This window comes from Dermochelys coriacea, chromosome 6, assembly GCF_009764565.3.
Source record: "Dermochelys coriacea isolate rDerCor1 chromosome 6, rDerCor1.pri.v4, whole genome shotgun sequence".
NCBI lineage: Eukaryota > Metazoa > Chordata > Testudines > Dermochelyidae > Dermochelys > Dermochelys coriacea.
This window is the reverse complement of record NC_050073.1, coordinates 11,364,875-11,375,760: the sequence shown is the minus strand read 5'-3', so window position 1 is coordinate 11,375,760 and position 10,886 is coordinate 11,364,875. Positions and strand designations below refer to the sequence as shown.

Genomic DNA, 10,886 nt, shown 5'->3' with positions numbered 1-10,886 from the left:
TTCCGTCTCTTCCACCAGGGCCAATTTTTAATCTCTTTTGTAGTTAAGAATCCCTGGACTTTGGTAGTTTCAGTAGAACGAACATACGTTCTTCTTTCCTGGAACAGTCATGGTTCAGCATCATATGGGGAAAGGTTACCAGCACGTCACCCTCTAATAACTGGGTTCCAGCAGCAGATGGTGAATGTATCGTGGTTCTGTTAGTGGACAAGGGAGATGTTACCAGCACTTCACCTTGTCCTTTTCTCCTGCTATCTAGAAGGAGGAAAAGTAGTACCAGAAGGAGGGACAGGCTGATCAGCAGTTGGAGAGTCATCTTGAGGTGGAGGGGCCTTCTTGCAGTGAGAAGCATGGGTCCAGGCAGGCAGTCCTTGGCACTTCACAGCCATGTTGGTAGTTAACAGGACTTGGTAAGGGTCTTTCCAGCGTGGAGTCAGGGCGGTCTTTTGCTGATGGACCTTTATGTAGACCCAGTCTCCTGGTTCCAATGAGTGGCAGGGTTGTTCAGGATCCTTGGTAGTACTTCTTTCATCTGTGTATAAAAAGACCCGACACATTTCATTAGTGCCTGGCAGTAATTAAGCATTGTATCATCCATTAAATGAATGTTCATCTGGGCAAGGGTCAGCGGAGGTGCCGCTGGAAGCCGCATCAGGCGTCCTGTCAGAATCTCATGAGGGCTGAGTCCAGTCTTTCGATTGAGAGTTGCCCTCATATTCATCAATGCTAATGGGAGGGCATCTGGCCACTAAGTACATCTCAGCACAGATCTTGGCCAGTTTATTTTTCAAAATCCCATTTTGACATTCCACTGTCCCAGCAGACTGCGGGTGGTGGGGACAGTAGAGATTGTGTTGGATCTGCAGAGCTGCACATAACTCCTTTACAATCTGTCCAGTAAAATGAGTTCCACAATCACTGTTAATACTCACAGGTATGCCAAATTGTGGTACAAAAATCCTTACGCAAAAGTTTCACAACAGTCTTGGCATCTGCCTTTCTGTAAGGGAAGGCCTCAACCCAATTTGAAAATACATCAACTAAAACTAACACATACTCATAATTACAACATTTAAACATTTGAATAAAATCAAATCTGAGTATTTACAAAAGGTCCCCAGGGAGGGGGAAGTGCTGCCTGCCTAACTTTAAGAGTTTTACCAACATTATGCTGCTGGCAGATCTCACATTGTTGGCAGTAGTGCTGGGCCACAGGGGAAAAATCTGCTGCAATTAAACAAGACTGGTTTGCACCAATCATCCCCGCCTTTGCTCATAAACACTTACCTAGAAGGGAGACGCCCTTTGCTTGGGCACAATGGCCAGTTTTGGAACCATCAGGATCCATCCATCCTGATGGATGTAAAGTGCACCCAGCAGAACTCCAAGAACATTTCTCAGCTTTTGGCACAGCTTCTGTCACGTATATTAAAACCTTAGCATTTCCTGATAGTATCCAAAACACTTTATTTTAAGTTGGATAAAACAAGTATCTGCATTTAATACTAATCCTTCCATTGGTTCTGAACTAGGCTGTCCTGTAGAAAATTAAACACAAAAATTCTAGTCACAAGACAAAACACCACAAGGACATAGAACATAGAACACAATTTCTATTGTGCCAGTAAATGCATGGTATGTTGGATTGCTCTTTAGCTGGCATTAGTGTGGTGTTTAGATGTTGCTTGTAATTATTAGAATTGGGAGCACTGGCTGTTGGGAGTCTGTAAGGACAGGAAACAGGAAGGAGGGGGAGGAGTTGAGAGGCTGCGAGAGAGCTACAGAGGGTGCAGAAGCAGCTTGGTAAAGAGGTTTCCACTTTGAAAATAAAGTCCTGTTGAAGCTTGTTAGTACCTCTCCTGGTTGATACAACATTTTGGCAATGAGGAGGGATCTTCTGAATCTCAACCCACCTGCACCCTTTCTGCAAAGCCCAGGTGAGCCTCCAATTGCTTTTACTACCTGGATCCATATGTTTGAGACTTATCTGCTTGCAATCAGTGCTAGAGAGATTTCTGAAGTAAGAAAGAGTGCTCTGCTAATCCACTGCCTTGGAGCAGAAAGGCAGCATATATTTTACACTTTTCCCCTTGCAGATGATAAATATGAGACAACTCACTGCATTAAAGTATTTTTTTGTGCCAAAAGTGAATGTAGTGGCTAATCGCTACAGATTTTGCCAGCGTGAACAGAAACCAGAGGAAACAATAATGCAGTATATTGCTTCCCTGAGGAGTCCGATTGTAATTTGTGACTCTGGGAATATGGCAGATGAGAGGATTAGAGACCAGCTCATTGAGAAAACAACCATGCTTCATGTAAGAGAACACTTACTTCTAGAACCACAACTTACACTAGAAGAAGCAATAACCATTGCTACTCAGATTGAGTCAGCTACAGCTGAAGCCAAAATAATGAGCATGGATACAGGAGGCACAGTCCAAGCTTTGACTCCTTTGCAGAAAAGTTCACTACCACTGCAGACACACAGTTGCAAAAGGAAAACTAATGAAAAACCACCAAATCAGCAAATTCAAAATACAGTAAAAGCATGCCTTCGCTGTGGATCCTCACAACACCTTGCTAGCTACACAGGACGTCCGGCAAAAGTAGCTCAGTGCAATCATTGCAAAAAGATTGGACATTTTGCTAAAGTATGTCGCATTAGCCAGTTCAATCAACAGGTGCCTGCAGTTACAATGCCAGATGTTACTGTGCTGAGCATGGACAAAATCACTACTGCACATATTCCAGAACAGATAAAGTGCACTGTAAATGTTTCCGCCATACCCTCAGGCAAACCACACTCTATTCAGCTAATGTTGGACACTGGCTCAGCAGTATCTATACTACCTGATTCCATCTATCTGCATTACTTTAAAGATGTGCCTCTTACAGAACCCAAACTTCACTTGGTGTGCTATTTGAAAAAACTATATTCCAGTACATGGCTGCCTGCCAGTAATAGTTACTTTTGGTGATTGATGTGTAACTGCAGAGTTCTACATTGTCCACAAAGGCACTCCTATCCTTGGCAGAGATTTATTGGCTGCTTTAAATCTCAGTGTAGTTAATGAACGAACTGATCTTCCTCAGCAAAGCACTCTTGCGGTACACACACCAGTTTCATCTGGGACCCAACACCAGGTTGAGGAGAAACTCGGCTGCGCTTATGGGTTTCTGCATAAAGTTAAAATGTGGAATAATGCGATGCCTGTATGACAGAATTTATGGTGCCTGCCATTTTCAGTCAGGGAAGCTGTTTCAGAGAAACTTTAAAAATTTGTTCAAAAGGACATTATTGAAGACATCGACTCCTCAGAATGGGTTTCACCTATAGTAGTGACGCAGAAGAAGGGTGGAGGCATTTGCCTTTGTGTAGATTTAAGGGAGCCAAATAAAACTCTTGTGATTGACAGCCATCTTCTTCCTCACATAGAAGAAGTATTTGCAGAACTCCGTGGAGCAAAGATGTTTTCTACTCTTGATTTGCAGAGCGCATACCACCAGGTTATGTTGCATGAAGATAGCAGAGACCTCACAGTATTTATTACACGAGGGACTATTTCATTTTAAACGTGTTCCATATGGTCTCGAATCTGCCCCAAGTGCCTTTCAAAAAATGAGATCATTGATTCTGAAGAATCAACATGGAGTTCAATGTTATCTGGATGATATTATTGTGTTTGGAAATACTTCTGAGGAGCATGACAATAACCTGCAGTCTGTACTAAACTGCATCAGCACAGCAGGTCTCCAGCTCAATAGATCCAAATGCAAATTTAGACAAACTGAACTCTCCTTTCTAGGGCATACAATGTCACAGGCTGGACTAAAACCTGATCCAGTTCATATCCTGGTGATTTCAAATGCTCCTCCTCCAACAGATTTGCAAACCTTACGTTCCTTCTTGGGTCTTACCTCCTGGTATGCAAAATTCATTCCCAATTATGCTTCTGTCATTGAACTGTTACAGGAATTACTACGGAGAAGTTCAACTTTAGTATGGACAATGGACGCACAAGCTAGTTTCGAAATGGTGAAAGACTTGATTGTACATAGTCCAGTACTTGCACTATTTAGTCCTGCATTGCCCACAACTGTAACTACTGATGCTTCTGATTATGGACTTGGGGCTGTTCTCACACAACTGCATAAGGAAAACAGAGAGGACTGTTGCATTTGCTTCAAGAACACTAAGTAATGCGGAGAGGAAATATTCTAGTGTCAAAAAAGAAGCACTTGCTTGTGTCTGGGCTACTGAAAAATGGAGAACATACCTGTGGGGCCGCATGTTCAAGTTGCATAAAGACCACAGCCCTTTGACGATGTTGCTCACCATGAAAGAACTGGGAAGAACAGGATACCGTATTGTTCAACGGCCTGCAAGACTACTCTCTTTCAATTATGAACTGGAATATAAAGCCTGGAAACCAAAATGCGGTCGCTGATTGCCTTTCTCGCCTGCCTTTGCCTTCACCGATGGTCCACCGGAGGATGAGGATGTAGTGGTTGAGCTTATTACAAGCACTCTTACTGCAGTTACAAGAGAACAATTTCAAGCTGCTTGTTCAGCGTGTCCAATTCAACAAAAACTATGGGAATTTCTGACAAAGAGATGGCCCAGTCATCCTAAAAATCTTGACCCAGTTTTGCTGCCTTATTTTAGATTTTGGGATTAACTTTCTTTGTTTGATGGCTGTGTGCTAGGAGGTACACACTGGTTCCTTGTGCCAGAAGAATTACAGTCAAAACTCATACCCCGACACATGATACTCATCAAGGAATTGTCCGAACCAAACGACGACTACGGGATCTATATTGGTGGCCAGGGATGGACTATCGAACTGAAGCACTCATAAAATCCTGTGTCACTTGCCAAATGCATGATAAAATAGCAGTGACATGTACCCCTCCATTACAGCCTGTTCCTCTTCCTGAATCCGCATGGGAAAAAGTGACAATTGACATTGTAGGATCCTTTGATACTGCTCCAATTGACTGCCATTATGCCATCATTTGAATAGACTATTTCAGTAAATGGCCTGAGGTAGCATTTACTGCTCCAATTGACTGCCATTATGCCATCATTTGAATAGATTATTTCAGTAAATGGCCTGAGGTAGCATTTACATCGCAAATCTCTTCTGCTACAGTAATTAAGTTCCTGTCTTCAGTTTTTTTAGCAAGGAAGGTAACCCCAAAGAACTCCCCAAAGAACTGGTTTCATATAATGGTAGTCAATTTACTTCTCTGGAGTTTGAAACTTTTCTAGCACAGAGGAACATTTTACACAGAAGGTCATCCTTATATTACCCTCTAGCCAATGGGGAAATCGAACAGTTTAACAGAAGTTTGAAAGAGAGTTTGCAAATGGCTAAACTGGAAGGGCGATTGTGAATATCCTTCACTACTGATTTCTTGCAAGAATCGGGCTACACGACATGCCACAATGCAAAGATCACCTGCAGAGTTACTGCATGGGAAACAGATGAATACTAAACTGAACATTGCTGGATTGTTAAAGGCACAACCTGATGCCCCAAACGAGGATGATGTGAGAAAAACATTTGAACAGAACCAAGCAAAGTCTAAGGCTTTCACAGACAAGCGGCGGTGTGCTAAGGAACCAAAGTTTGAGTGTGGTTCCTTTGTTAGAATACGAAAACCTGAAATTGTATGCAAAGGGGACCATAAATTCACAGCTCCTCTTAAAATCACAGAGAAGAAGGGACCTTACACCCATCGACTTTCTGATGGGCGGGTATGGAATGCTTCTTATCTTGCACCAGCCTATGCACCAAGAGGAGATTATGCCAACACCCAGTCTGCATTGGATGACTTCACCATAGTACCAACACAACAAGACATTGCACTGGAACCAGGGCTTGAGAGACGGCCTGTCAGAACCAGAAGACCTCGTCTGGACTAGAGACTACGTTATGTAGTATCTACAGCGTCTTCAGTGTAATATTTCTGCCAGCAGTATCATCTTCATCATCTGGACCCATGGAAAAGAAGCTCTTGAGGAATTCCACCATGATTTCAACAATTTCCATCCCACCATCAACCTCAGCCTGGACCAGTCCACACAAGAGATCCACTTCCTGGACACTACGGTGCTAATAAGCGATGGTCACATAAACACCACCCTATATCAGAAACCTACTGACCGCTATTCCTACCTATATGCCTCTAGCTTTCATCCAGATCATACCACTCGATCCATTGTCTACAGCCAAGCGCTACGATATAACCGCATTTGCTCCAACCCCTCAGACAGAGACAAACACCTACAAGATCTCTATCATGCATTCCTACAACTACAGTACCCACCTGCTGAAGTGAAGAAACAGATTGACAGAGCCAGAAGAGTACCCAGAAGTTACCTACTACAGGACAGGCCCAACAAAGAAAACAACAGAACGCCACTAGCCATCACCTTCAGCCCCCAACTAAAACCCCTCCAACGCATCATCAAGGATCTACAACCTATCCTGAAGGACGAGCCATCGCTCTCTCAGATCTTGGGAGACAGACCAGTCCTTGCTTACAGACAGCCCCCCAATCTGAAGCAAATACTCACCAGCAACCACACACCACACAACAGAACCACTAACCCAGGAACCTATCCTTGCAACAAAGCCCGTTGCCAACTCTGTCCACATATCTATTCAGGGGATACCATCATAGGGCCTAATCACATCAGCCACACTATCAGAGGCTCGTTCACCTGCGCATCTACCAATGTGATATATGCCATCATGTGCCAGCAATGCCCCTCTGCCATGTACATTGGCCAAACTGGACAGTCTCTACGTAAAAGAATGAATGGACACAAATCAGACGTCAAGAATTATAACATTCAAAAACCAGTTGGAGAACACTTCAATCTCTCTGGTCACTCGATCACAGACCTAAGAGTGGCTATACTTCAACAAAAAAGCTTCAAAAACAGACTCCAATGAGAGACTGCTGAATTGGAATTAATTTGCAAACTGGATACAATTAACTTAGGCTTGAATAGAGACTGGGAATGGATGAGTCATTACACAAAGTAAAACTATTTCCCCATGGTATTTCTCCCTCCCACCCCACCACCCACTGTTCCTCTGATATTCTTGTTAACTGCTGGAATTAGCCTACCTGCTTGTCACCATGAAAGGTTTTCCTCCTTTCCCCCCCCTGCTGTTGGTGATGGCTTATCTTAAGTGATCACTCTCCTTACAGTGTGTATGATAAACCCATTGTTTCATGTTCTCTGTGTGTGTGTATATAAATCTCTCCTCTGTTTTTTCCACCAAATGCATCCGATGAAGTGAGCTGTAGCTCACGAAAGCTTATGCTCTAATAAATTTGTTAGTCTCTAAGGTGCCACAAGTACTCCTTTTCTTTCTGCCAGCAGTATAGTGTCTTGTTTCATATTTGTTCCTGTGGTTAGAACAATAATGTTTATTTTAATTGGGAGAGTTTCTTAAGAGAGGAGGGAATGTGGTGTTTAGATGTTGCTTGTAATTATTAGAATTGGGAGCACTGGCTGTTGGGAGTCTGAAAGGACAGGAAACAGGAAGGAGGGGGAAGGAGTTGAGAGGCAGGGAGAGAGCTATAGAGGGTGCAGAAGCAGCTTAGTAAAGAGGTTTCAACTTTGAAAATAAAGTTTTGTTGAAGCTTGTTAGTACCTCACCTGGTTGATACAACAATGAGCTTTTTCTAATTTTCTTGAAAGACAAACAAACATATTTCTACTCTTCTGGGGCGATCAGTCATTGTTTAAAATATTTCTTTCTTATACAAATACCCTTGCTGATTGCAGGTAAAACAAAGGAATTACCCCCACATTTTCCTGTGTTTGTTTTATAGGCAGGTAATATTTCAATGACTTCTATCTTTATCATTTAGGTGATTTGCATTAACACAGACGCTTTCGGTTTGCTTTTGGATTCAAAATTATCAGCCGCTTATAGACTGTCTCAAAAGGACACAATTAACTTTTAACTCCTCCTTTCAAAACACACAGTGATTTGAAAAGGAAAAACACAACCTATTGTGGCTCCCCTTTAGCAAAGAGACCGTTTGATTACACAGAGCCACCTTAAGGCTTAGTGTGGGGGAACGGTCTTTTTCTTTTTTACTACAAACTCTTATCGGCTGTTTTATTACCAAAAACAGATTTAAAATATTTTCCCATTCTCCTGGCTTTGACTGCCCTGCTGCAGCCACAACTTTGGTCTTTATTTAAAAAGATTTTAAATCTTGTAAAGCATTAAGTTACCTTAAGGATTAAATGCTAAATACCAATATTAAACAACATTAGTTTCCTGTCTGGCAAAATATTTCTCGGTTTTACAACTTTAAAACAACACCAATTCATCTCAGACTTATAAAACAAAGATTGTACACACCAGGAGTGTTCTTTTAGCAAATTCAACTAACTTGTTCATAGTCAAATGATTCTACTTAAATAACCTCTTTGCCTGGATTATTTACAGACATTCTTTTGGAAAAGGGCCCATTTCTCCTTCAGAATGGCTGCAAAGAAACCAGGAATTTTCTCTTCATAACACCTTTTCTCTTTTCACATTTCTACAAAGTTTCACTGCTTAATTCCCTCAATAACACCTTCATCAACTCAGATTTTACCATTCCAAGTATTATTTTAGGGATCCGAATTTCCCACATTTGCATTTATTGCGTCCTTTACTTCTGCCACTATGCTTTCAAGAGGCAGAGTGTCCTGTGGCACCTTATAGACTAACAGACATATTGGAGCATAAGCTTTCGTGGGTGAATACCCACTTCGTCGGATGCATGTAGTGGAAATTTCCAATATTGCTTGCATATTTATACCTGCCTATGGAAATTTCCACTACATGCATCCGACGAAGTGGGTATTCACCCACGAAAGCTTATACTCCAAATACGTCTGTTAGTCTATAAGGTGCCACAGGACTCTTAGTCGCTTTTACAGATCCAGGCTAACACGGCTACCCCTCTGATACTATGCTTTCCAGGCTTCTAACCCGTTTCCCAATTTTTCTTTCTTCTTGTTGAACCGTTCCTTTCCACAGGCACAGGCTTTGTTCCACTACTAATTTAGCAAGGAGGGTGGGCTTCTCAACTAACCCCCCATCCCTCCTGGTCCTACCCTTAAACATTCTCACTTACAAGGCTACTCAAGTCCTCCCCCATAAGGCTTGCCACTTGGAAAGAATGCATGGCCAATTGGCATTTTAACTGTTCAGTTTTCTCTAGCTGACAGGTACACATCTCTTCCCTTTTCCGCAGCTCCTCTTATTGCCCGGTCTTGCTATGACTGGGGGTAGACCCACCAGCACCCTTTTTTTTTTTCCCCCTTCATACTCACAAACATGCTGCCCGGCTGGCCAGGCCCAGGGGTAGGAGAGAAAGAGAGGTGGACGGGAGGTTATCCTGTGCACAGTTTGTCCAGAGGTACGCTGCAAAAAAAATCTCCAACTTGCTTCTGCTCTTGGGGTTTGGTTTTGTTTTTTCCCCTAGAGTCTCTTGGGGCATCCCTTTCAGAGACCTTTGCTCAGTATTCCAGTCCAAGCGGGCTGCCTGTGGCTTCTTCAGCGTCCCCAAACCACACCAGCTCCAGGGTCGCAAAGGCAGACTGTTGGGTCTCACTGTGCAGCCAACCTTTGCAAATTGTAATCTCAGTCCTGAAACTCGTGTTGCCTTTGTTTGCCTCTGTCTATATTTTTCACAGCCAGCTGGGGTTTTTTTGGTGCTTGGCATGCAGAGCAAGGCAGACTGTATTGATTCTTGACCTTGAACGCAGAGCAGCTCTCTCTTTATCTCTAGGCCAAGCTGAATTTTTAAATTAACCCGTTCTTTTCCCTCTTCGCTTTCAGCCTTAACTAATTGGGGATATAAAGAAGCCAAGGGAGTTAATAAAGTGGTTTGGGCAGGGAGGCATCCAGATGCTTCGCATTTAATTTTCAAATCCTGTACTTCAGTTTTTAATTTTTCCTGGGAGTCCTTCAGACTCCGCACTCGAGACTCATGGAGTCTCTTTGTAGCTTCCTTCCACCAATAGACAAATTGCTCCCACTGTGTATCAGAGGCTTTTGGTGATGTAAGGGTTCCTCTGAGGTATGTAAGTTTATCGAGATCGAAGGTACCTTCTAGAGGAAATTGTTTAGATGGATTATCACGCATGTAGCAATTCCAATTTTCTAAATACCTGCAGGTCCCAGGACCATAATGCACATACATGTAGTACGCAGGGGTGCCCTTTAGTGGTGCGGGGGAATTCTTAGACTGTCCCCCACCCATTTTCCAATCTCACAGGGGAGTGCCCTGTCTGCTCGGCGGCTCATAAGCTAAGGAAGATTTCCACACACTCCAGGGAGGGTACCCTGTCTGCTAGGTCAGTGGCTCATGAGCTAGAGAAATTCTCACTCTCTCGCATCCCAAGGAAAGGGTCCACTGGGTCACAGATTTCACTGATTAGCGGCTTAAATCCGGACCCAGTCGGCGGCTCATGAATAAGGAAAAATTCCTATTCGCTGGGCCACAAGATTTGGCTGACCCCCCTTGCTTTCAGAACTCCTACATGGGGTAGCCCTAGTGTGGCTGGAGTCAGCTTAAGTCTTAGACCTGGTCAGCGGCTCATACTGCACTTTATTCATTCATACATACACATTCATTCCCCATATCTAGATGCATATCATGTACAATAACCTTAATTCTTTATGTCCGGACTTAATACAACCTTTCCCTTATTTGAGGCGGTAAAACTGCTCAGCACACATGCATTAACCTTATTGAGGGCGGCAAACTACTCCTCAGTACCGCATATAACTAACCTTATTTGGGGTAAAAAAAGAAAAGGAGTACTTGTGGCACCTTAGAGACTAACAAAT

General features: G+C 43.0%; 1 protein-coding gene across 2 annotated transcripts; it reads right to left on the bottom strand.

Annotated features, from left to right (window-relative positions):
- Positions 1 to 375: 375 nt before the first annotated feature.
- Positions 376 to 10,886, bottom strand: LOC119857665. 2 transcript variants are annotated; one of them, XR_005293661.2, is made up of 3 exons: positions 9,365 to 10,886; positions 1,288 to 1,538; positions 376 to 532 (listed from the first exon to the last, which is right to left on the bottom strand). XR_005293661.2 is itself a non-coding variant. In XM_043516942.1 (2 exons), the coding sequence occupies exons 1-2, from the start codon at positions 10,294 to 10,296 to the stop codon at positions 1,529 to 1,531; spliced, it is 942 nt and encodes a 313-aa protein (XP_043372877.1). In that variant the 5' UTR covers positions 10,297 to 10,886; the 3' UTR covers positions 376 to 1,528. The 2 variants fall into 2 exon arrangements, 1 of the variants encoding a protein (XP_043372877.1); XM_043516942.1 differs by having other exon boundaries at positions 376 to 1,538.

Coding starts and splice junctions, on each gene's coding strand:
- LOC119857665 (XM_043516942.1), bottom strand. CDS start 10,296: ATGGGTGGGGGACAGTCTAAGAATTCCCCCGCACCACTAAAGGGCACC.